Here is a 27,062-nt window from a genome sequence, read left to right as displayed (position 1 = left end):
GAGCTACGTCCCCAGCCCCCTTTCACTTTTTATTTTGAAACAGGGTCTTACTAAGTTGTCCAGGTTGGTTTTGAACTTGAGTCCTCCTATCTCAATATAGTAGCTGGGATTATAGGCCTGGGTCTCTAAATTCAGTCTTTGCTTTTTAAAAAACAAAATAAATTCTCTCTCTCTCTCTCTCTCTCTCTCTCTCTCTCTCTGTGTGTGTGTGTGTGTGTGTGTGTGTGTGTGTGTGTGTGTGTATCAGAGGACAGTCTTTGCCAGCCAGCCTCCGCGTTCCACTGTGGATTCCAGGGATTGAACTCAGATCATCGGGCTTTTGCGGCAAGCCTTTTTACCTGCCGAGTCATCTGACTGGCCTCACTCTGGCTTTTATGCCCTAACCACCCTGAATACACCTGTCCCTCAAGTCTTCAGCCACACTCTGTCCTTTTGCTCCATCCCACCCTGCTTCAGGGCTCTTGTTTCTTTCCATGTGTGCTTTGGATGTTAGGAAGCTCAAATCCAGATTTGTGGGCATCCTGCAGTGAGAGCATGGGGCCTCAAGGGACAGCTTTTTTGTTTTGTTTCTATTGGCCCCAACTTTGCTACTCAGATCTGTCTTTCTTGCGTTTCCTTATGGTTTCATTCTTTTATTCAGTACCTGGCATACAGTGGGCTATCAGTAAATGTAGTTGAAGCACAAGCTTTTAAATCTTTTTGTGTGGTGGTACATGCCTTTAAGCCCAGCATTTTGGAGGCAAAGGTAGGTGAGTTTGAGGCCAGCCTGTTCTACAGTTAGTTCTAGGACAGCCACGACTACACAAAGAAACTCTGTCCCTAAAAACCAAACCAAAACAACCAACTAACCAACCAACCAATGTGCTTTATCCAGCCGAATGTTTGCTTCTCTATGAGCCGCTTCTCCTAGCTGCCACACAGGGGAGTGTTAACAGGCGGGCCAGGCATTGTGACCACCGACCTCCCCATGAAGCAGGAATTGCTGATCTTAAAAGTGGGGCAAAGACCGCAGGGGGGCGTCAGGCCCTTCTGGTGCCCCACCACATCTGAAATGTCACTGGGCATTGTGGCTCATGATCTGAACAGCTAAGTCTTCACCTGAAAACCCACGTTCTTTCTACCACTATGAATTTTCATCATCCCTAGAGTTCCTGAGCATGCCAGCTCCAAAGGCAGGCTGCCCAGCTCCACACAACAGAGGGCATTGATTTGCCCTCCAGGACTCGGACAATTGCCCTAGAGGGCAATTCTTTGACCCTCAAGCCTGACCGCAAAGGCAAAATAATGATTTCCCAGTAGGTGATTTGGTTTGTTATCTGAGGAGTGGCCCTCTGGGGTTATTATTTAAATCTCCTTCTGCTGTGTGATAGCCCTGCACTGGTAGGCCCCTCCCAGCATGGCCCTGTGGTCCTCTCGCCACAGCTCCTTACCCATCCACACTTCTCCAAACTGCCCAGCTCCAAGTTTCTTCTCCATCTGGAGGGATTCTCGAGGAATCTCCCAGGCATCTTTCTCCCATGGCTTCTGGGGTTTGGGAGACACGCACGGCACTGACAGCTTCTGGCAGAGCCCGTCCTTCCCCTCTGAAACAGAGTACCCAGTCAGCAGATGGTACATTCCCCAGAGAGCAGAACAGGATGAGATGCTACCTGTATCCCTCCACCCCCAGTGTCCAACAAGCCTAACCCTCAGGATCGCCCCGCATGGCTGGTCAGGAGACCTCGGAGTGCTTCAATGCTTCATGCAGAATCCCATGTGACTGGGATTCTGAGAGACAGGCCCTTCTCCGTGGGGGATGATGCGATCCAGAACTTGCCTAGAAGACACCAGACTGGTTCCTTCTTTCGAACCAAACAACCCTTGTAAAATACGGCCAAGGTGTCGAGGAATTAAAGCTGTGGCTGGCGGTAGCCTCCCAGCTGGGCTGCACCGTGCAATGGGGACCAGCTGAGGCTTTGCAGTCAAATGTGGGGGCCTGGCCTCGGGCGGGACTCACTCTTGTAGTGGGCCACAAGTTCCTGCAGGCTGCTGAAGGTGCTCCTCGGGGAGATGTAGAAGCCTCCACTGTCCAGCGTCCGGATCTTATAATGCTTCACCGTGTCCCCGTGCTGGGGGTCACAGTCTCGAACAGACAGCGAGTAACTCCCTGCATTAGTCCAAGAGAAGCCCATCAGAATGGCACCTCGGAGCCCTGGCCATCTGGTGTCAGTACCTTAACATCCTTACGATTGCCTGGGAGACCTCTGCAGGCCTCATGTGAGCTCATGGGCACCTGGGCAAATGCTCAGATCGTTAAGAGTGAGCTGAGGCATGGGGCTGCCTGGGTTCTCACCCCAGGTCTGCCATTCTCAGCTGTGAGCCCTTCTAATGACTACATGGCCTTTCGATGCCTCCGTTTCCTCACCTGTAAAATAAGAGTAGCCATGCCGTTCTGTCTCCTCACATTGCCCAGTGATCGGCAGAAGTAATACTTGTGTATGACTTGGACAGTCAGTAAGCTGGACGTCACTATTACTTCATCATTTCTGATTTATCACCTATCCATCCACCTATCTATCATCTATCTATCTATCTATCTATCTATCTATCTATCTATCTATCTATCAATCATCTATTTAATGATGAAAAAGCCAAGATGCCATATTAATTTGGTAAAGAGAGAGAAAGATAGAGAGAGAAACAGAAACAAACAAATAAAAAGAAAGAACATCTGGCCTGGTTACCAACATGTGAAAAGTGCACTGTGGTCAGCTGCATAATGGTCCACGATATTTGTATGTGAATCCCTGCCCCTGGGAATACGTGATAGAACCCAAAGGGTTCCCAGCAAATCCAGAGGGCTGTTTGTCAGAGGGAGGCAGTTAGGGAATGCACAGGTAGAGACAGGTGCTGGAGAGGAAAAGCTATGAGCCTAGCCAGGCTGGTGGCCTCTCGAAGGGCAGAAAGTGAAATGGGGCCCACCCCCACCCTACAAGCCCCCAGAAGAAACCAACCCCACAGACACCTTGACCTGAGCCCAGCAGGCTCAGACTCCTGCCTTTCGGAATTGTGAGGTGATAGAGATACACGGCTCCAAGCCACCAAGCTATGACACAGACCAGAGACACACAAGTCTTCCAGTTTGTGGCCAAAGTTCGCCATGTACGAGCTGTGCTAACGAGCCTCTCTGCCTTTCACTTTTTTCCTTGTTAACAGCACAGTGGCATGGGATTTGGGGGAGGTTTAGATTGCTGAATGACAGCTGTGCATGCCAAGCCCTGTTCTAAGCATGCTGCTAAACGAACAGTAAACGAAGAGGAAGAGTACACATTTCAACACATTAAGATTACATGATGGATCAATGGGAATAGAATGCATTTTAACAAATTAAAACTACATGGATTACATTACTCATCATAGCGAATAACCTCATAAGGCAGAGGCTTTATAGTATTGCCAATACCGTTTATATAGGTGAGGAAACTGAGCTAGGGGGTGACATACCTTACCTGGAGTCACATAGCTGGTAAGTGGTACATTTGGGTTCCAAACCCAGTCAGATGGCTCGAGGGCCCCTCCTTGGCTGCCCTGTCCCAGTCAAGGGGGGCCTGGACAGGGTGTGCAGGATCTGGGAAGCAGCCAAGCACTCAGGGCCTCATTCTAAATCTATCCGATCCCCAGCAGACCCTCACCCGCAAGGGCTGTAGAAGCTAGCCCAGCACACTCTCCTGTCCGCAGGTCTGCCATGGTACCATTGATTTCTTTGCTTCTCTGCAGAGGTGGTCAGCCCAGTCTCTGAGCTATCCTAGGCACAGATGGAGGCGAAAGGCTGGGCCTCCCTGCAGCCTAAATGATTGCTGACCTCAGACACGGATGGAAGAACTGGTCCCAGACACACAAATGCCCTCAGTGTCCCCAAAACTATGTGCCTCACAGTTCCAACCAGGCCATACTTTGTACAACTGGCTTGACCTGTTCAAATCAAGTGACTTTGAGAGCAAATGACAGTCAAAGGCCTACTGCACCTGTGGAGTCTAAACTCAGATGGCGCCTGCCGCGGTGCCGCCCTGGGAAACTCACTGGGGCAGTGCTGGGGGAGCCATTCTCTGTGGTTTGAGGTTATATGTATACATATTTTATAATATAAATTTTAAATATATATATTTTAAAACACCCACTCAAGATGCCACCTTTTCAGTACAGAAACTTCAGGACAAGACTCCTGACATCTATCCATGACGTCTTCCTATCCACATGTCCCCAAAGAGCTCCCCCTTATATCTTTATGAGGTAGGGCATGCATGTCATGATATGCTCGTAGAGGTCAGAGGACAACCCTTGGGAGTCGGTTCTTTCCTTTTTCCATGTAGCTTCTGGGAATCGAACTCAAGTTGTCAAAATTGACATCAGGCATCTCTGGCTAAGCCATCTCACTGCCCCCACCAAGAGAGAATTCTGAGTGAGTCCCAGAGGTGATTTTGGGTCTAGCTTTAGTTCACCCCAGACTGTTTCTTCACCAAGGAGGAATGGGACTTGTAGACAGGATACAGTAAAAAAGTCAGCCAGGAGCTAGTGGGGACAAAGTGTCAGCAGGAGGTTTGTTTGCCATCTGGGTTCAAACCACTTCCATTGACCTAAGCCTGCATCTACTGGAACTGAGGAGAGCCACCCAGCAAAGACCGTCAGCCTTCCCACTGCTCAGAGCAGCAAAGGGGAGAAAACCTGGCAGCACGGCCACTTGACTGAGCTGCTCAGCCTTCCTCAGAGAATGTCCCTAGGGGTTGGAGCTGGCACCATGGGGCACAGGAAGGCAGGGAGGACAGGCATCACCTTTGGTGGTCTCACTGTCCCTGATCATGAAGGAGCCTAGCACATTGCCAGGAGCCAGGAGTTGGCGCTCTGCATCCTTCCGACTGGTACCCTTGAAGAACCACCTGCCAGGAATGAATGAGGACACTGTAAGTAAGCCTCAGGATGGACCAGCATGTTCTGTTCACACAGTGCCCATGCCATACTGGGCAGAGCCCACCCAAACACCTGACTTCAGGTAGTGTTTTTCTTACTTTTGGGTGTGAGTTGGTGGGAAACAGCTATTCTCTCTCTCTCTCTCTCTCTCTCTCTCTCTCTCTCTCTCTCTCCTTCCTTCACTCTCTCTCTTTCTCCCACCCCCTGCTATTTTCGGTACTGATGGAAAGGTCTCGTTGAAGCAGCTGAGGCAGTTCTCACCCTCGCCAGGATAAGGAGCAGTTTGTGTACCCGATGGGGTCCCGAGAAGATGTCAGCACGCCTCAACCCTGCCAGGTGACTCCATTCTGTTCTCTGCTTCCTCAGTTATCAACAAGGGAGAAAAATAGCTAACATTTATCTTTTTTATACTCTAAGACAGGGTCTCACTATATAGCTATGGCTGTCCTAGAACTTAATATATAGACAGGCTGTCCTCGAATTCACAGAGATCTGTCTGCCTCTGCCTCCCTAGTGCTGGGGATTAAAGAAGTGTATGAATAGTTCATCTGCTTGTTTTTTTTTCAATTATTTCTCCCTCCCAACACCATATGTGTGTGTGTGAAAGAGAGAGAGAGAGAGAGAGAGAGAGAGAGAGAGAGAGAGAGAGAGAGAGAGAGAGAGAGGGCGAGAGAGCGAGCGAGCTGGTGTCCATGGAATCTAGAAAGATGTCAGATCTCCTGGAGCTGGAATTAAAAGCAGTTGTGAACCTCTGTGTCAGGAATCAAACGAGTTTTCTGAAAAGGCAGCAAGTGTTCTTAACCACCAAACCTCCAGCCCCAACTTTACCATGAGACCCAACTCTATGCAATTGTCACCTTTATTATTCTTATTTTATAGTGATCAAACTGGAGGACCAAGAGGACGAGGTCATGCAGCTCGGAAGTGGAAGAGACAGGATTAGAACCTAGACAGCCTAACTCCAGAGCTCATTCTCAAGAGGGAGGCAGATCGTGCACATGCAGACAACCAGAAAAACCAATGTCCCTTTTTGCCAGTGGGATATGTTCAGAAGGAAGTAAAAACAGGCTTCTTGGGAGCCATCTTGGACAGGGTGTTAGGACAGGCCTCTGTGACCTGAATCATGGGAAAGAACCAGCCAAATTGAGAGCCCCAGGAAGAGGGTGCCTGACAGGGATAGAACACTTACTCCTCTGTCTCCAAAGAGTTAACACGAGCCACGTAGTTGCTTGGGATGTAGCCTTCTTTCCGAGTAGCCAGGGATCGTGCCCTCCACCATTCCCCAGACCTAAGGGAAAGGAGGGAAAGAAGAGCACAGGAACCTTTCAGTCTCTCGTGGGCTCCACTCTGGCCTAGAAAGCTCTCCCTCTTCACACACTCAGGAAACCAGGAGGGTGAGGTGCAGGGCACCCAACACAGGCCCAGAACTAGGGTAGGGAAGATGATAGTCTCTACAGGAGTTTGGGGTCACAGATCACATGCCGGGTCTTTGGATCTCTTCTCTTTCCTGAATTCCAGCCATGACTGGACTACTCTTACCAAATCCAGGACCTGTGTCCAGGAAGCACTCACATTAACCAGTTCAGCTGGGGCCCAGAGGAGAAGGCTGTGGGCTCAGGGTTTGCCTGTGCATGGCCAGGTCCCATTCCGGGATCTCAGTACAATCTAAACTCTTGTAGCAACCCCTGATGGTGAGAGCTGTGACATCACAGGTGGGGACCTCAGAGACCCCGGATGTCTGAGTGCAAAGCCTCCTGGAGGGGCCAGGCCTGCGGGGACACCTGAAGCCCAGTCCCAGGAGCCTTAGGGAGGCTTTGTGGAGAACCTGCCTGGAAGGGCACAGTCCCTGTCACCGCTCCTGTTACCCCAGGGGTAGCAAGCCCTTCCTCCTCTATGGCGTGTGGTGAGGTTGTCATCTGTCCTTTACTCCCAGAGTCAGACAGGCTCTAGGGTTCTTTACTGATGCAAAACAGGACTGGAAGCCCTGCAGGTGGGTGTGTCTTAGGAGGAGCAGGCTAGAACTCACTCTTCCAGGACCACCATCTGGTCTCCCTTCTGGAAGCTGAGGTCTTCACGGTGAATGGCCTCGTAGTCGTAAAGCGCAACCACGACGACGTCTTCAGAGCCTGCCAGGAAGGGAGATGCAGTCCCCAGCACCCCACTCTGAACCCCTGTGCACCCCACTCCTTTGCCTGTCTCATAGGGTGACCGAGTAGTCTCTAGGGCTGGGCGTGATGCTGGCTAAAGCTTGCAGGACTTTGTCCACATCAGAGGGCAACGTTCTAGAAACACGAGAGCCCTGGGAAGGAACTCGGGTAATTTAGAGGATATTCAAGGATGGTGTGCTGGTTAGTTTTTACCAACTTGACACAAACCAGAGTCACCTGGGAAGAGGGAACGTCAAGTAAAGAACTGCCTAAGTCAGACTGGCCTGTGGGCAAGCTGGTAGGGCATTGTTTTCTTGATTGATGGTTGATGTGGGAAGGTTCAGTCCACTGTGGGCTGTGCTTCCCTTGGACAGCTGATTGTATAAAAAAGCAGGTTGGGCAAGCCAGTAAGCACTGTTCCTTGGTGATCTCTGTGTCAGTTCCTGTTTCTAGCCTCCTGATGACTTCCTACTCTGACTTCCCTCAGTGAGGGACTGTGACCTGTGGAGTTGTAAGAGAAAATAAACCCTTTCCTCCCCAAGGTGCTTTTGGTCATGGTGTTTTATCACAGCATCACACACACACACACACCCAAACTGATATAGGTGTTTTTGACTTTTTCCCTCTAGCTACAACACAGAACCTAAGTTAATAGATGATACGCAATGCCCCAACCCCTGCTTCCAGATACTCACCCTCCACAAACCCTGGAGGCATGCTGTTGCTGTTGCTTGGCCCCTGCAGGAAGAAACAGGAGAAGAGATGAATATTTTGCATTGGTATGGATCTTGGTTTATTGATACAATTTTAAGGTCAATTTTGTTATATGTATACTTCTGCTCTTGATTAAGGTATTGTGTTTGTGTAGCTCATTTAAAAATGTAGTGTATAATTAAGAAATACCGGTTGATAGATAGTCATCTATAATAATCAAGCTTGTAGTCAGTTAGGTTTTCTAGATGTACAGAGATATATTTCAGATGGATAGTTATTCTTCAAACCTTTCGAAGACTAACAGGATATGACATTTCAAATGTTTTAAGAACTTAGGACTTTTCATGACAATGCGACACAGCTGCCCCTGGCAGCACCAATGTACTTCAAGAGGAAGATGGTCATCGAAGAGGCTCCTTATGGAGTTTATTGGCCATTTGGGCAAGAAACTGCTCTTGCCTGGACTGCTTGATGGTATGCTGTATAAACAACAGGAACCACAGAAAAATAACTGCTGAAGTTGCCTAAGGAAGGATTCCTGCTTCATGAAAGAGTCTGCCAGACATTCTGCAGGACACAGAAGAAAGTGACTGACAAACTGCCAATAGAGGCAAAACAGTCTTTGAAATTTCCTGCTTCATGGAAAAGTCTGCCAGATACTATGGACCTGTAGGCTGAAGAAGGATGCCCCAATGTTAGAGAAAAACTTTGGGTGACTGTCCAGGCAGTGAGATGTCTCTGTCAATTCTAGAGTTTTGGAAGTTGCTTACAATACACTTCCTGTTAACTTAGGCAATATTATATCCTTCTGGGGTCTTTGAAAAGTTGAAGAAAGATAGTTAGAATTTTTATTAGTTATGATTAAGGATAAATTAGATATAAAAATTTTAGAATCATGAAGATAGGATAGATGATAGTGTATTTTCCTTAATTTGTCAAATGTAAATAGACTAAATATTGTAACTATAATCCATGCTTGGTACCTGTTTTGTTATATGTAATTTTACTATATTAAAATTAAAACCTTCCTTTCAATTTAGACATAAAAGGGGAGGGGATGTAGGATTCCCCTCTGTATGCCATGAATATGTTTTATTACTATTGCTTAATAAAGAAGCCGCTTTGACCTGTGGCAGGGCAGAGTAGAGCTAAGTAGGAAAAACTAAACTGAATGCTAGAAAAAAGGAGGCAGAGTCAGAAAGAAGCCATGTAGCAGCTGAAGGAGACAGACACCGGATGGAACCTTACTGGTAGGCCACAGCCACTTGGCAATACACAGATTAATAGAAATAGGTCAATTTAAGATGTAAGAATTACTTAATAAGAAGCCTAAGCTATTGACCAAGTAGTGTTGTAATTAATACAGTTTCTGTGTGATTATTTTGGGTCTGGGCAGGCGGGAAACAAACAGTCTCTGTCTACAGACATGGGTCTAAAAGTATGAAAAGCCTGTCTTGAAAGGACTCCTAAGGACATCTTGTTCTGGCCCTAGGTCCTTGTAGGAGAGGACTACAGGCATAAGTTGGGTCACTTGGGTATATTAAGGGGCAGAGCTTGCTCAAGGATGGAGATGTCTTAGGTTGTGACCTGGGCTCTTGCTGTGGAATACTGGAGAAGGCTGGACTGATCCTCCCACAAAGTGAGGGAACTGGTCCAGATCAGTGATGTCTGAAGGTACCTTGGGTACCAGGTTTCTCAGAGACAGACTCCATCATGCATATGGAGCAATCTGAGAGTTCAGCCAAAAAGGTATGGCCACCAGGACCCTGGGGCTCTAAGCATCACTTATGCTCAAGATGTGAACGTTCAGTGTTTGCGCCAGCCACCATGCCTACTGCGTGCTGCCTCTGCTTCGCTATCATGGCTCACATCATCTAGAACTATGAGGCCACATAAACCCTTTCTTCTGTAAGTCGCCTTGGTTATAGTGTTTTATCGTGGTAATAGAAAAGTAACGAATAGATCCACTATTGCTGTTACTGTTTTGCATGTATGTGAAGTATGCTTATACACGTGAACATGTATAAACGCACTTCACATACGTGCAGTCCTTTGTCCACCACGACATCCCTCTGCCCCAATGGCGCTGCTACTCTCCTTGCTGGGATTGCTGTTACACCCTGGCCAGGCAGATGGAGAGCTGCTCCTGTTGTCACGGGTCTGCCTGCACTGCTGTAGACAGGGCCCAGGCTCAGGGCCCACACTTGACTTGATTGAGAGGCAGAGACCTGGGCCAGGCCCTGGTTGCCACATAAGAAGCAGCTTCCATGCCTAGGGAAGCATTCTAGAGGTGGCTCATGGGTGCCATCCTACCCTAAATTCACTTAATTGGGCCAGGGCCAGAAAGGGTTTGAAGGCCCTATGGCAAGGGCTGGATAGCTCCCTGGGGTGTCATACTCACCAGCTTGCTGGGGGACGTGGGATCCGGCACATACACAGGGCCCTTCTGATTGGCACTTGGCTCTGTTTTCGAGACCTTGCTTCCATCTCGAAGGAACTTGGACTTCATGCATCCCATCCTGTAGCCAAAAGAAGGGAAGACAGGAGTCTTCACAGCCCCAACCTGCCTGCCAGCCCCGAGTGAAACCATTTGGGTCCTCAGCTTCTTCCTGACTCATCTGCCATGCTGCTCGGCCGGAGCCCACATGGTGTTCTAGTCCTGGGCTCTAGTACCAGCAGAGTGGGGAGTCCATTAAGGAAATTGGTGAGACTAACAGAATCAGCACGGCAGAGCGGTGGAGCAGCGTGGGGGAACGTGAGTGGTGGGCAGTGTCAGCTTGGGGTTAGGAAACTGAGCGGATGCACGGCCCCTGCACACCACCACACCTCACTTGTCATTCCTACCCACAGTCCCAGTAGGTTCTCCACCCCTACTGCAGAGCACTGGAAGGATGGAGAAAACTGCAGCAATGGGGATCTCTCAGTACAGCCTCTGGATGGGGCCCCAGCACCCAGAAGAGCCTGACATAAGATGCAACTACACGGCCACTGTGTGCTAAGTCCTAACAATGAAGATGTGTAGTATGGCTCCAGTAATCCAGAAAAATAACTGGGCACCACATTCCTTATATTATGATTGGCTTATAACTCTATCCTTCTTTCTCATCCTCCCTTCCTTTCCTCTGCTTTCTAGTGGATTTAGCTGGTCAATCATTCATTCATTTGTTCATTCAAGTTACACTTAAGAAAAAAAAAAGACAGGTTCTCCTATATCCTAGCCTCCAACTCAACTGTGTTGCTGAGGATGACCTTGAACTTCTTCTCTGCCTCCACCTCCCAAGTGCTGCCAATTACAAGCACGCAGCCTCACACACCACCTATGTGGAGCTGGGGTCCACCAGGACTCTGTGCATGCTGGGTAAGCAATCTTCCAACTGAGCCCCATTCCCTGTCAGCATTTATGTTAGTTTTTCTAAACCATGAATAAGACAGGCCAGCTCATGTCTGATGAAGCTCAACTGGAGATGAAAAGGAGACAAGATAACAAGCTCGTGGACAGGTAACTGATAGGACAAATTTGGTGGCAAGTGTGAGGTGTGCCACTGTGGGGGACTACTGGGCAGGGCTCTGGAGACAGCACAGCTGGGGAAGGCCTTTCTTAGGTGATATTAGCCCCGGTTTCTGAGTCCCACAACTGACTCTCTGAAGGTAGAGTCTGGCAGGCAGCAGAACCAGCAAGTGCCAAGGCCCCGGGGTTGAGATGTATTTGGAGGGGGTGGGACTCTCCAAGCAGGAAAGGTAAGTGACAAAACCACACATCTCACAGGGAGGAAGGAACTGGGTTTTCCTCTAAGGAGGGTGGGAACTGTGGAGGCTTTGGGGTTCAATTTCGGCTATTTTACTTTATTTTTATTTTCCAGACCGGCTGTTGCCCCTACCCCATTGCGCTGCATCTCCAGGGCATCAATTGCACTTTAGGCTGAATCACTGGTTGCTAGGAGAAGTGTGGGGGACTATGGAAGCAGGATATGGGCCCTGTGGGGAGAATGCTGTGGCCTCTAGCCATGGGTGATGGAGGTTCTGGGGGACCTTAGAGGAGCTAGGACCCCACCTCTTAGGGGCAGACCTCTCCAGCTTTGCCGCTGTATTCCTCAGAGGAAACACGTTCACCTGTTTGTTTGAGACCGTCTTGCTATGTAGCCCAGGCTAGCCTCAAACTCACATTCTTTCTGTCTCAGCCTCCTAGTGCCAGGATTATAGCTGTGTGTCACCACACCCGGGTGCTGACCTAGTAACTTAATTGTCGGGTGCTAAGGGCATAGCTTGGTGATAAAGGCCAACTGCGCATGTGTGAGACCCTGGGATTGGGACCTAGGGATGGACCCCAGGAGCGCATACATGAAAACTTCACGGTAGAGTGGCTGAAGTATTTCTTCTGTCATGTGTTTGCTGAGAAAGCAGGCTGCAAGCCACTGTGGAGGAAGTGCTAGCTTCCCGGCATTGCATGGCTCTAGGGCAGCGAGAATTCGCTTCTATTATGACCAGACCACTGGACACACTCCATCTCATGGGATCGCAGAAGCTAAGAAGGCTTGGGTCTGGATAGTGCTCAGATGGGAAAATTCAGTTATACTTAAGTTGTTAAAGCCAACCTGGGTTACATGAGACCCTCTCTCAAAACAAACAATTTAAGTCTTGAACAAGAGCCAAAACCCAACATGGTTTCTTCTATTTACCGGCACATACAAGTGAGAACACGGTTAGATTCCTGGAGTGCTAGATCATTAATCTGAAATTTCATGACAATGAATCAACTGTTTGCTGCTTTAAACCTGAAACCAGCGTCTCTTGATCTGTGAGAAAAGTTCTGGGAAATGAAGTGTCATCTTGGGTGTGTGTTTTACTTTGCATAAGATCACAGTACACTTGGTACGTTTTGATCAGTCGGAGGAACTTGCTGCCGGAGCAGGGCAGCTGTGAGCACTGCTGCGGTGAATCTGCTGGCCCCAATCACAGAGCACTTATTAAGCATAATTTACATGGATCATTTACATATTCATGAAGACCCAGTCCCAGGCCCCTCTCAGGAAGGATGGTGGGGTTCTTTTTTTTTTTCTCTTTCTTTTTCCCTTCCTTTCCCGGCGCTGTGAATGGAACCCAGGACAGCATAAATGTTGAATAAGAACCCAACCACTGAGCTATGCCCCCAGCCTGGATGGTGGGCTCTGTTTCACAGGGTGGGTTTTCTAAGGTTGCTGACAGAAGTGAAATGGCTGGGCACAGTGAGCCCCAGAGAAACCTCAGCCCTAATATTTCTATTTACGAACAAATGTGCCACCAAATGGGGGCGAGCGGTAGGAGGTATGACTCAGTGGTACAGCACTTGCTAGGCATAGAGGGGCCTCGAGTTTGAGCCCCACCCCCTACCAGATAACACACAAATGGCTAAGAGACAGGGGAATCTGCAGTTCGTTTGGCCTGGAGCTGCAGCCTCCACTCAGCAGGAACTTTTGAAACAGGAAATTCCCATCACTTTGGAGCAGGTGTGCCCATGCCACAGCATGTGTGTAGGCAGTTCAGAGGACAGCCTTGGTGGCTAGCCCTCTCCTCCACCGTGTTCTGAGACAGAGCTTTGTGAAGGAATATTCCTGGAAAGGGGCGGAGTCTACGGAGGCGGCTGATTAACGGATTAGATCCCCATTGATGTACAGAGAGAGGCTGCAGCCAAGCCTAAGAACAGTTAAGCCTAATTACATGCTATCCTGAGTTTCCTCAATAGCCATTCCTTGGCCACCTCTAACATCCTGTGGCTAACAAATCTGGAATGGATTGACTTAACAAAACCCTATTTTCCACAAAGCGAAGGGTTAAGAAAGTGAGCCGGCAGCATCTAGAGCCTAGAGTGGAGACTCTCCCTCTCTGCTATAACCACCTAACTCCTGTTCCCACTGACGTATTTAAAAAAATGTCTTGATTCATGATTCTTTTTGTCTTGTTACTATAAAAGCTTCATGAGCCAGGTGGTGGTGGCACACACCTTTAATCTCAGCACTTGAGAAGCAGAAGCAGGCAGATCTCTGTGAGTTCAAGGCCAGCCTGGTCTACAGAGTGAGTTCCAGGACAGCCAGGGCTGTTACACGGAAAAACCCTGTTTCAAGAAACCAAAAACCAAACCAACCAACCAACCAAACAAACAAACAAACAAAAAAAAAAACAAAGCCAAAACAAACCTTCATGAGACTTCTCCATGTTGGATCATGGAATTTGGGCTGACCTAATCTGCATTCCTGTCTGCGGTCACTCAGCTCCAGGGTAAACTTACCCCTTACAAAAGGGATGCCCACAGCGCCTTGTTCTATGCTGCATCTGCCAGGCTCGCTGGGCCAAGAGCTTCAGCGGACTCATTCTCCTGCCTCCACCTCCAATTCTCCCATAAGGGTGCACGGGGATTAGACACCTGTGCTGCCGTGTCCAGTTTTTATGCAGTTCTGTGGACCCAAACTCAAGCTGTCAGGCTTGCCGGGGAATATTCTACTGCTGAGCCACCTCCGTGGCTGGTCACCTGCTCAGAGCACCCGTGCTCTTTACAGTAAAGTGTTGGGATGTGGCTTTTGCTGCATGGATCGGGTTGAGAAGAGAAACCTGAACACACAGAACAGAAGCCACATTCGTATGGAGAAGCCACTGCTCTAGACAGTGGTAGATTGGTTGTGGCCTGCAGCGGGTTGTGGTGAGTTTTGTTGGATGGAGGCATCTTCTGTTTTAGCAGATGACGGGGGTTATGGAGGTGGATGATGACAACGGCGGTACATTATGAATATTTAAATGCCACTGAACTACCCATTAAAGTGGCTAAGGTGAGAGATTCTGTGACATACATATTTCCTACAGCCTGCTTCTACGTCATATTTATCATCTCTCTTCCCTTTGTCCCCTCCCTTACACACCATTCATAAAGATGCAAATTTATATCTGGATTCTGAAGTATGGCTTATTTCACTTAACATCTTTAGTTTTATCCTCTTTCCTAAGAATTGTGCTATTTCTTCTTCTTTAGCGCAGACTAACCCTCCATTCTGCACATGCACTCCATCTTCGCCATCCAGGCAGCTGCTGGGAGACCTGCAGTGGTTCCACGTCCTGGCGGCTGTGACTAGTGCACAGCAGACGAGGATGTGCAGCTGTGCTGACTGACAGCCCAGAGGGGTGCAGCTGGTCAGTGTTTTTGAGGAACCTTCCTGCTGGTTTCCATAGTGGCTGCTCTAGCTTTCGCTCCTGTCAGCCAGCAGGGACAGGGGTCCTTTCTTCACGTCCTCTCCAGCATTTGTCCTTGGCTTTTGGCTTTCATTTGTTGAGACAGGCTCTCAAGATGGATCCCAGATGAACCCAGGACTCGCGGCAACCCCCCTACCACAGCCTCATTTGCTTTCTTGATGACAGCCATTCTGACTGGGTGAGCGAGAATCTCAGCGTAGTTTTAACTTGCATTTCCCTGTTGACTAGAGATGTTGCAAACTTTTTTCAAGTACTATTGGCTGTTTGCATTTCTTTGAGAACCACCTATCCAGTCCATATCCCACTTCTAGATCTGGGCTTTTGACATTTAACATATGCAGTTCTTAAATTATAGTTATTAATCACTTTTCTGACTTACAGCTGGAAAATACCTTTCTCAGTTCCACTGCAGAGCAATTTCACACAAGTTCATTCATAATTCTTGGAGTCCTCTCCAGAAAGTTCTCGTCTATGCTTCCCCTGGCAGTTTCATGTCTTGCACGAGGGTCCATTTTGACCTGGTTTTATCCGGAGGAGAGAGAAGGATCTATTTCCATTCTTTTACATGTGCACACTCAGTTTATCCGCTGTGGATTTCTGCACTGACCATCATGCCTTGACCAGAGAAACTTCTCTGATGAGACCTGAGAGTGGCGTTAATCTATGGATGTTCGGTACAATGTCTGTTAGCAAAATAATAGAAGTTTGTTTACCCCTGGAGCTTATGAACTAGGCATGCATTTCCTTCTGCAGAAGAGGCTTTAAATCTAATCATAAGCTCTTGGCTACTCCTCTACCATTTCTGCCACTGCACCCAAGGCAGTAAACTGTCTCCTAGACTTAGAAAAAACAGATGCCAAACTTCCCCCCTCACATGAGGGTTCTTGCTCTGAACCTTTAGATTTGTGTGTTTAACTTGAAGTGCCTGAAGAAAGGGGTCATTGATGGGAAGGGGAGAAAGAAAGTTTTATCCCCCAATTCTGTGAAGAACACCCCTGGGATTTTGATGGAGGACTATGTTGAAACTGTATATTGTTTTCAGTAACATAGTCATTTTCACAATAGTGAGTCTGCTAATCCATAACACGGAAGTGTCTTCTTTATTTTCTTTCTTAGGTGTCTTGAAGTTTTACTGTGGAGGTCTTTTACCTCTTTGGTTAGATTTATTGATTTATTCCTGGGTAGTTTTAAAAAGCTGTTATGAATAATATTCTTTTTTTTTTCGAGACAGGGTTTCTCCGTAGCTTTTGGTTCCTGTCCTGGAACTAGCTCTTCTGGACCAGGCTGGCCTCGAACTCACAGAGATCCGCCTGCCTCTGCCTCCTGAGTGCTGGGATTAAAGGCGTGCGCCACCACCGCCCGGCTATGAATAAGATTCTTTTTCCTGATTTAGTTTTCTACAGTTCATTGTGCAGACATGGAAAAGCTACTGATTTTTAATGTTGACTTTTTATATGCAAGCTATAAGTGTTTATCAGGGCTAAGAGTTTTCTGGTGGAATTTATAGGAGCTTTTGGGTGTAGTATCATAAACCAGGCATGGCAGCTTATATCTGTAAACCCAACACTTAAGAGATTGAGGTAGGAGGATCATCATGAATTTGAGACTAGTCTGAGATACATAGAGAGTTCAAGGCCAGCCTGGCACTACAGAGAGACCCTGTTTCAAAACAAATCAAACAAAACCAACCAACAAACCCAAAAGTATAGAATCATGTAATCTGCAAATAGGGATGATTTGACTTCTTCCTTTTCTATTCGTGTTCATTTTTCTTGTCTTATTACTCTGGCTAAGACTTGAATCACTGTATTGAATGAAAGTGGACAGAATAGGCACACTTATTTTATTCCTAATTTGGGAGGAAATGTTTTCAGCTTTTCCCTACTTACTATCACATTGACTGTCAGTCTGTGGTACAAAGCCTTTATTCTGTTGAGGACCTATTCCTTCTATTCCTGGTTACTTCGGTGATTTTATCTCAAAGAGATGTTGAACTTTATTAAAGGCATTTGCTGAATCTATTGAGCTGATCGTGCGATTTCTGTCCCTAATTCTATCCATGTGTTAACCACGCATCAATATTACATTTGCTGATTTGTGAACATTGAGCCATGCTTGCATCTCAGGGGTGAAGTCAACCTGGATGGTTGGTAAGTGTGTTGAATTTGGTTTGCAAGAGTTTTATTGAGACTTTTTTGCAACCATGTTTTTCAGAAACATAACTGTGTGTGTGTCTCATTTTGCATTAGGGTAAAGTTAGTTTTGTACTGTGAGATTGGTTCTCTTTTCTTTCTGTTTTATAGAACAGTTTGAGGAAACACTAAAATCTGAACTCTCCAATGTAGAGTGAAGGCTGAGCCTGGGAGTTTGGGTACTGGGTTTTGCCACAAACTGGTTGTGAAACTGGACAAGTCACCCTCCCTCTCTAATTCTCATTTTTTTCTTTCTGTAAGTAGGAGACACTTGATTCTCAGGCTTGTCTTGAGGTCTCCTGAGACAAAGTTGTGACAAACTTTCCAAACCCCCCACACGACCATTTCTTGTCTAATGCGGTTCCTAAAAAGGCACTGAGAGCGGAAGTTGCCCCAGTCCCACATTGCCTCAGAACTTTTGACTGTGTCTAGGCCCATCCTCAGGACGCTCTCTCCTCTTAAGTCTGCAGTACCACATGGGAGAGAATGAAAAAAAAAGCCAGCTATTTTGGCTAGTCACTTCCAAGTGCTGTCACTCTGTCTGCAGGTCTTCTCAGACTCCAAGCCAAGGAGGGGAATGGAGCTGCTTGAGCATCCATGGGTTGGGCATGGAATTCTGAAAGCATTAAAAGTCTAACCCCACCTTTGCCAAAAGCTCACTGTGTGACCCAAGGCAAGCCTCCATTTCTCCAAAGTGTAATGAGACATTCTCTGAGGGAGGCAGCTGTAGCTTCTTCCTACGTGGTGTCTGTTTCTGTTAGGAGCAGCTCCCCAGTTTTCCTCTGAGGACCGCTCTCTCTGACTCAGTTCATGGATTGAGGTAGCCTTGGCTCCAGTCTCCTGCATCCTGTGTAAGTGTAGGTCTGTGACCAAGTTGGACCAATCAGAGCTGTAGCCACAGAAACCAAACTGGGTGTGGCTCAGTTCTGACCAAGGAGCATCAGTCTGTGGCCTCTGTCTGGGAGAGATGTTTTTGGTAGCCAGAAGAAGCCAAAAAATAGAGACATCCAGATTCCCAAATGCAAGTGCAGTCTGGCTTGAGTTTGGGGTCTTGTGAGCTTTCCAATAACCTCCTCTATTCCTTGGGCCAATTTGAATTATATATTTTGTTTCTTAATACCATGTGTAGATTTCTGCCCAGAACTTAGGAGAGACTTAGGAGGGGGTTGCAATTTATACTCAAGAATAAATGGCTAGGGCTGGAGAGATGGCTCAGTGGTTAAGAGCATTGCCTGCTCTTCCAAAGGTCCTGAGTTCAATTCCCAGCAACCACATGGTGGCTCACAACCATCTGTTATGAGGTCTGGTGCCCTCTTCTGGCCTTCAGGCATACACGCAGAAAGAATATTGTATACATAATAAATAAATAAATATTTTTTTTAAAAAAAAGAATAAATGGCTGATTAGCCAAAACTTCTGTGATCGCAGACTTTGGTGCAAGAGAAGCTGAACTACCAGGTCCACAGATGGTGAGGATGGGGAATATGGATCTTGTTAAGTTGGTGGCACTGAAGCCATTGGTACCTAATGAGTGCCTGGCACATGAGGGGCCCGCCATCCAGGTTTGGGGAGCGAGCACATTGTATTCTCTCTACAGCCTTACCATACAGAGCTGTAAGCCAGCAGAGCAGATTAGAAAGCCATTCTTCAGGCTGGGAAATGAAGGCCCTAAGAAGAAATTCCCATAGCCAGGAGCAGTGGCAGGGAGCATGAGTCCTCCTGCCTGTCGTTCCTCCTGGGGTCAGCAACAGAGGCTACTGCACAAGGTGTGGGGGAGCGAGGGACCCAAAAAGGAAGCTCAGGGAGGCAATGACCGCTGTGGGGCCCGCGGCTTACAACTGCCTGCTTAGAGGAACTTTCTGTTCTTAGAACAGCTCAGCCATGGGGCTGGGGCATCTTTCCAACCAGAAGTTCCTCTCTAAAACAGTTTTTGGGGTACAGGGTCCCTCAGGCACCCTGGCTACATTCTGAGAAGACCACCTTTACTCTATGTGACTTGACTTTGGTGGACATTTGGGGGTCACCCCTCACTCCTCACACCCCTCCTTTTGGAGACTTAGCTTGCTCTGGCCAGGCTATGAGTTCCATGCACACTGGAAGAGATTGGAGGGCCAGTCCTTCATTCTCAGGTGGAGTAAAATCTCCAGAGGGGATGCACAGTAGGCCCTGGGTCACCTGAAATCTAGGGACTCCACCACCTAGAGGAAGATTCTGGCTTCTGCTTCCAAGTGTGACCCAGCTTGAAAGCTGGTGTGAGATACTTGAGCCCCAGTGGCTAGTTCAACTGCCATTCAAATTCTTAGGCCTTTACCCTTAGGCCACCGGCCAGCTCCAGAGATCAGCAGCACCTGTGAACTTCCCTGGGATGTTTTAAATCTCATTTTATCTGTCTTGAGGCCAGCAGTTTGAGAAGTTCAGGATAAGATCTGAAACCACCTTGGTGAGAATCTCCATTCTTTCTCTTAAAAATGCAAGCGTTCTTTAAAATGTAGCCCAGAGGGCTAAAGAGAAGGCTCAGTGGACAAAGCACTTGTATGCAAGCATAAGGACCTGGGTTCGAATCCCTAGCATCCGGGTGTGGCAGCACATATCTGTGACCACAGTGTTTTGGGAGACAAGAGCTAGGGGCATCTTTGGGGCATGCGGGCCACCAGCCGAGCTTCACGTTCTGTGAGAAACCCTAGCCAAGGGAATAAGGAGGAGATTGTGGAATAAAGAACACGACGTGAACCTAGCAAATTCCTGTGGCATCCGCAGACACGGGCTTCCTCGGGACCCAGGTTTCTTGGCAGCAGTTACAAAGGTATCTGGGTAGGGAGAGCTTTCCAGTTTGCTCATTTTTCTTGACAAAACCAGGTGCTCCTCGCTGGAGCGGGTTGTCCCCTTTACACAGGATACAGTGGCCAGCTTGGTGACAGGCTACTTTTCACTCTCGCCTGCTGCGCTGTTCTCAAGTCCAACATCCAGCCGCGTCTCACGGATGCAATCCTCAAAGCCACGAGAACATGGTCTGAGGATGTAGCTCAGCTGCTAGAGTGTTCAGATAGTGTGCACAGAGCCCCAGGCTCCATCCCCAGCCCCACAGATGCTGAGGGCTCCTGCATGTACCCGGGACCTCGGCAATCAGGAGGTGGAGGCCAAAGAATCCAAAGTTCAAGGCTCTCCTCTGGAGAAAGGTAGGAAGGAAGGAAGGGAGGGAGGGAGGGAGGGAGGGAGGAGGGAGGAGAAAGGGAAGGAGAAGGAGAAAGGAAAGAAGGAGAAAGGAAGGAAGGAAAGATGGAAGGGAGAGAGAGAGAGAGAGAAAGAGAGAGAGAGAGAGAGAGAGAGAGAGAGAGAGAGAGAAGAGAAGAGAAGAGAGCTGGAGGTGGGGCTCAGTGGTTAAAGCACTTGTATGCAAGCAAGGGATTGGCCTTTGATCACCAGAACCTTCATAAATGCTGGCTGGGTGTGGGAACCTGTCTGTAATTTCAGCCTTAGAAGCTGGAACAGGGAATCTGTGGTGTAAACTGAGTAGGGAGACTAGCTATATTGGCATACTCTAGGTTTGATTGAGAGACCCTGCCTCAATGAATAAAGTAGAGAGCGATCAAAGAAGGTTCATGACATCTACCTCCAGCCTCCTCACACATACACCACACACACACACACACCACACAATACCACACATACAACCACACCACACACATATACACCACACACACACCACACACATATACACCACACAATACCACACATACAACCACACCACACACATATACACCACACACACACCACACACACACACACCACACAATACCACACATACAACCACACCACACACATATACACCACACACACACCACACACATATACACCACACAATACCACACACACACACCACACAATACCACACATATAACCACACCACACACATATACACCACACACACACCACACACATATACACCACACAATACCACACATACAACCACACCACACACATATACACCACACACACACCACACACACACACCACACAATACCACACATACAACCACACCACACACATATACACCACACACACACATAGAGAATAAAAAAAGAAAAGCCAGAAGAACACATCTTCCAGTTGATAGAGCTCTAGGCTCTGATTTAGTTTATATTTTGTAGGGTGTGTTACTATCTTAAAGATTAATTTTTATTACTTTTAATTATGTACTGTCTACATGTGGGTATGTGCACATGAGTACGCACGCCTGTGCAGACCAGGGTTGACGGCTCCCCTGGAGTTACAGCCTGATGCGAGTGTTGGGAACTGAACTCAGGTCCTCTGGAAGATCAGTAAATGCTCCTAATCACTGAGCTGTCTCTCCAGTCCCAAGGAGGGAATAGACTCAGAGCACTCTATTTGGAGATATTAATTACACAAACCATCGGTTTCATGGGGACATTTTCATACATGTATATAATGTACTTCCATCCTATGGCACACACATGTTTGGTTTAAAAAGTCTTCTCTTGGGGTTGTTGAAATGGCTCAGAAGGTAAAAGCTCCTCCTGCCAAGGCTGAGGACCTGGGTTTGAACTCTGGGACCCACACATTGGAAGGAGAGCACCGATTCTCACAATTTATCTTCTAGTTTTCACACCCACTTATGTGTATATAGACACACACAGATAAATGCAGTGAAATTTCTCTGTTCTCCTCTGAGACATTAGCACACGCATGCTAAAAGTTTAAACATCACAGTGAATCTGGGGCCCCTTTAGGTCACTCCTTTCACTCCCTCCATGCTCCTCCCCTCCCTAACCTGGGTAACCTCTGCTAACATCTGGCCTTGGGTTTGATAGTTGTGCATTGTATATGCAAGCAGATGCTCTGCATGCCCTGTCCCCAGCTGTTACCACCAAACCGTCCTGGAACATTCTGGTTGGACTTTCAATTGCCAGCCCCAGCCCCTCTGTGCTATAGAGATCGCTCTGTGACTACAGGTGTTTGCTCTGTCTGAGCTTCACAAGCTGACAGCCAGCAAACCACACCTACAGGAGGAGCCCTCAACCAAGGACTGACAGGCAGGAGGCCAACATCCCAGTTCTCTCACCTCTGACCTGGCCTGGTGCTGCATCCACATGGCCTGTGGGATGGGGCTCTGGGGGCCACAGTGGGAATTGCTGGGTTGCTCCTTCTTGCCTACTTCTCTATCAAAGGTTCTGGAATCAACTCCCAAGTAAGCTATTTGCAGTTGAAACTTCGTCTAGGGTCTGTTTCTGGGAAAACACAGGCCTGTATACCCACTGAAATTGTGAGCATGTGTTTTGCATGTGCACGTGTGTTGTGATCATGCTATCGTTCTTGCACTTATTTTCCGGCTGGGTAGACTGAGTCAGAGAGAAGGGGCTAGCGTGGCATGCTACGGCTTATGTAAGACAGGCTCCCAAGCAGGCCCTCAAGCTCAGGCCTAACTGCTATGTATCTGTCCATTTCTCCTGGGCCCAAGCACTTCAGAGTGAGTGCATCACAGGAGGGACTGGGCATGCAAGTCCTAAGAGAACAGCAGCCAGGGAACACAGAGTTATGCTGACACGCAGGATGTGTGGCCACAGCCACGGGCCAAGAGCAAGGACATATTTAAAATCTGAACAAAGATTTCTTCTCCATTGTCACCTACACTTCCAGAAGTCCGCTCCACTCCCAGGACAGCAACAGGGCAGGGACCAAAGCTTGCTTTGAAAAAGGGAGGCTGAGGGAGACTGTGTTAGTGACTGGTGTGTAACTTTGGGGACATTACTTACCCTCTCTAGGCTCTTCTATGAAGATGGGAGGTGGTGGCGACTCCTACCGCTACAGCTAGAGCGAATCTTGCTTTTGTGCCTGCTCCACCATGGCAGACTGTACCCTCAAATTGAGAGACAAAATAAACCAGCCACTGGAAAGGTAGCTCATATCTCAATTTAAAATGTGAAAAATTATGGGCTGGAGAGATGGTTCAACAGATAAGAGCATTTGTCGCTCTTGTGGAGGACCCAAGTTCAGTTCTACGAACCCACATGGCAGCTAACAACCATCTGTAACTCCAATTCTATGTGATTTGGTGCCCTCTGAGGGCACCAGGCACACACATACGTGCAGGCAAACACTTACACACATTGGAATTGCAAAACCTTGTATTAGTCTAGAAAGGTTAAAAATTATTCACCCCCCAAATTGGAATATTTATCAGTCACTTCAAAATTCAAGGAGATCTTAATGGATGGGAAAGGGTTAACAATGTACCACTAAGCCTTTCAGCCCGACAAAAACTGCACCTGCACGATCACACACAGGACATGCTATGCTAAATAAAAGGTACGTAGAAGAAATGTGCAGGAGCAAAATTCATGCTCCCAGCGCTTCCAGATCTACTAAGCACAGGGCATAGTGAAGAAGGCAGCTGAAGCTTGTCGCAACAGAGAGCTTGTCGCCTGGCAAACCAGCCATACAGAGCTGAGAGGTCCCCAGAGCTGACTCCTTTTCTCTCCCCAAACTCCATAAGTGACCTTCCAGGTCCCATACTCTTCTCATAAAAAGGGACAGGTGACCCCTGCCACCTGGAGAGCCATCCAGTCCTTTAGTGTTTTCCCCAAGAAACACTTGCACATGTGTCCAAGACCACACACACACAGGATGGTCCCGGCAATATTAGTTGTTATAGTAACACTGGCAGCAACCCGAATATCGGTCAGTGGGTGAGTGAGAAAAACTGTGCCGTGGTCACTGACCAGGATGACGCCACTACAGCTAGTGGGAAGGAGTTCGACCTCCGTTCTCATCCGCGATGGATCCCAGTTTGATGGTTGGTAGGGAGAAGGCAGGTTGCCTAAGGGCCTCAGAGTTGTATCAGTGCTCATGTGAGGAGTTTCCTTGCACTCCCAACCAGAGGGTTAGCTTTGCACAGTTTCAGCCCCACAGTGAGCCACAACCTGAAACTATCACATAAGAAATTCTAGAAATAAGCAGTCCAAAGTTTTTAGCTGCTTGCCCTTCTGAGTAGAGTGATGGAATCTCACAGTACGCCCCTGTCTTCCCCAAGATGGAACCATTCTGTTAACCACTGGACCCGTGCCGTATGCACTGCCCACTCAGTAGTTACTCATTTTCAAGTTTAAGCAATGTTCATTGTTTAAATCATAGCCCTAGGCACAGGAGTAGTGATGCCATTAATTTAGAGTTACCAAAGAAAAACTTTCATATGCAAAAGATATACGTGCAGCTTAGTATTGCCTACAGCTCAGGCATCTACTGGAATCTTGGAATGCATCCCTCGTTGATGAAAGTGAACAGCTATCGATTGCTTTGTTTTGTTACAGGCAAGATCTCATAGCCTAGGATAGCTTCAAACTCTTGCTATATAACCAAAGATCACCTTGAATTCCTGCTTCTCCTGCCTCTTCTTCTAGGTTCTGGGATTGCAGGAATGCTCCACTACACCCAGCTCTGCTGCAGTCAAAGTGGGATTCCTGGGCAGCATCAGCAGCCATCTATCCCCAGACTTTCGTCCCGGGGTTGCCCTAGCAATGTGCATTTTAACATGCTTTCCTGGAGATGCTGGCGTGGGAATCTCAGGGCTGGATGGGAACAGTAGAAAGTACACTTGATTGATAGTCAGTGCTCCAAGGACTTTTCCTCCAGTTCTCTCTCAGATTCAGTGTGTGTGTGTGTGTGTGTGTGTGTGTGTGTGTGTGTGTGTGCTTTGAATGGCAGAGCCACCACTTGGCCCCCTTTCCTTCAGTTCTTAGTTTCATCTTCAAAAGTGAGGAAGCACCCCAACCCTAGATCTGAAATGCCCTAAAATCCGAGACATTTTGAATACTGACAGGATGATCCAAGTAAAAAAATTATACCTGATCTGAGGCTATGAGTTGAAGTAAAAATCTAGGTGCTAATAGAAATAAGACATTAGTTGTCTCTGGACTGTGAATATACAATGTGTAAGAATCATGGGCAGTAGTAGTGCACGCCTTTAATCCCAGCACTCGGGAGGCAGAGGCAGGCAGATCTCTGTGAGTTCTAGACTAGCCTGATCTACAGAGTGAGTTCCAAGACAGCTAGGGCTGTTACACAGAGAAACTTGTCTTGAAAAGCAAAAACAACAACAACAACAACAACAACCAAACAAAAATCATAGGCTGTGGAGATAGCCTAGTTGGTAAAACAAGTGTCTTGCAAACAGGGGGACCTGAGCTATGCCCCCAGAATCCATTGGGGAAAAACGTGATCTGGAAGTTGTGCTAATCCAAATGAAAGGAAGGTGGAAACAGTTGGACCCTTGGGACTCAGTAGCCAGTCAGCCCCATCTACCAGCAAGCCCCAGGCCAATGAGAGACCCTGTCTTCAAAACCAGCGTGGACTTTGCTTGAAGAACAACACAGAGGTTGTCCTCTGGCCTCCATGTGTTCACAAACACCTGAGCACACACCAAACTATACACGCACACAGAAGTCTCTCTAACACAAATTTCCTCTTTAGACTTAGGTTTCATGCACCAGATACCTCCCTGTATACTTAAAACCCAGAATTCTGCCATAATCTGAAACTCTAAACACCTCCAATCCTGAGCAGTTTGAATCGGGGGCAGGCAAACTCTCCTAATCATTCCCATCCTGCAGCTATGGAAACAGAGGCACAGAAAAGCCAAGCTCCACACCCGGTATCATGCAGACCTGTTTCCCTCCCTGGACTACCCAGCTTCAGCGGGAGACTTAAAATAGCCCATTTTTACAGAGGAGGAAGGGGAATCCAGAGAGCAACCAGTGACCTGGCCAGGGTCTCACAAGCAGGAGTTTAAGGTGGATTATGACCCTTGTGTAAGAGGTTCTGGAGTTTGGTGTAGGGGTTAACCAGGAGGGCAGGGGAGGAGGTTGAAGAAGAGTCTCAGACTCAAGCTGCCGTCGGGCCTGGGTGTGGCGGGCATGGGCAAGTCTTGCCCCAGCTGCTCCCTTAGCCCTGCCTGCTGCCTACCCTGCGTGACCTTACCACCCACCCACCCCCACTGGGAACTGAATGGGCATTTCCCTCCCCTCCTGCTTCTTCTTCTTGGTGTGTGTGTGTTTGAGCAGAAGGGGAACCTGGTGGGTCAGAGAAGCGTCAGCTCAGCAATGTCACTCCCCTGCCTGAGCTTCCTCTATCTAAGGCTATCCCATGATCGCTTTGGGCAGCGGCAATTCCCTTCACCTGGCTACCTGGACACCCTCCACCCGCTGTCGACGGCGCATCCTACCACCAATCGGTTGCTCCTGGGACTGTCCCTTCTCTGTTCGCCGCGCCGGCAGCTCTCCCTGGACCCCAGCTCCTTGGCGCCCAAGGACCGCGGGTTCTCGGGGTTCCATCCCACCACCTCACTCACCTGGGCGCCCGCCCCTCGCCTCGCGGGCAGCCCGGATCCTCGCAGCTCGAACGACCCCCCAGCTCCGCGGTCCCTGGCGGCCCAGGAGTAGCAAGCGTGGAGCAAACGACCAAGACTTGCGGTCTGCGGAGGCTGCGACGGCTCTCCGAAGGGGTCGAAGTCGTTTGTCCCAGCGACTCTGCTTCCTTTCCACCCTTTTGAGAGACACCGGGGTGAGCACAGGCTGGAAGCCGCGACCCTGAGGCTCTCACTGGCCATCTGGGAGCCTTAGCCGCGCCCTGGGCGATGCAAACCCCGCCCCCAAGTGACCAGACTCCGCCCCCTAAAATACTAAACCAACTCCCACCCGGCTGTGCCCAGCTCTTAATCCACCTCCAAAGAATTTCAACATTTCCTTGCTAACTCTGTCCTCAAGGGCCGTAACCAGTTCTTGAAGTACTGAATCAGACCCCAAGCGTTGACCCATTGCCCAAAGATTCCCTGTCCCTC

At 48.3% G+C, this 27,062-nt stretch overlaps 1 protein-coding gene across 1 annotated transcript in view; it reads right to left on the bottom strand.

Annotated features, from left to right (window-relative positions):
* Hck (HCK proto-oncogene, Src family tyrosine kinase) overlaps positions 1-26,819 on the bottom strand; it is a 43,265-nt gene extending 16,446 nt beyond the window's left edge. Inside the window, exons 1-8 of the mRNA XM_075962546.1 lie at positions 26,574-26,819; positions 10,207-10,324; positions 7,787-7,829; positions 6,971-7,070; positions 6,134-6,232; positions 4,810-4,913; positions 1,997-2,146; positions 1,431-1,583 (exon numbers count right to left, since the gene is read on the bottom strand). Of these exons, the coding sequence (XP_075818661.1) occupies positions 1,431-1,583; positions 1,997-2,146; positions 4,810-4,913; positions 6,134-6,232; positions 6,971-7,070; positions 7,787-7,829; positions 10,207-10,323 (766 nt within the window). The 5' untranslated portion in view covers position 10,324; positions 26,574-26,819. The remainder of the gene's footprint in view (positions 1-1,430; positions 1,584-1,996; positions 2,147-4,809; positions 4,914-6,133; positions 6,233-6,970; positions 7,071-7,786; positions 7,830-10,206; positions 10,325-26,573) is intronic.
* Positions 26,820-27,062: the final 243 nt, after the last annotated feature.

Source organism: Microtus pennsylvanicus, chromosome 2, assembly GCF_037038515.1.
Source record: "Microtus pennsylvanicus isolate mMicPen1 chromosome 2, mMicPen1.hap1, whole genome shotgun sequence".
NCBI classification, from domain to species: domain Eukaryota; kingdom Metazoa; phylum Chordata; class Mammalia; order Rodentia; family Cricetidae; genus Microtus; species Microtus pennsylvanicus.
This window is presented reverse-complemented; position numbering and strand designations above follow the sequence as displayed.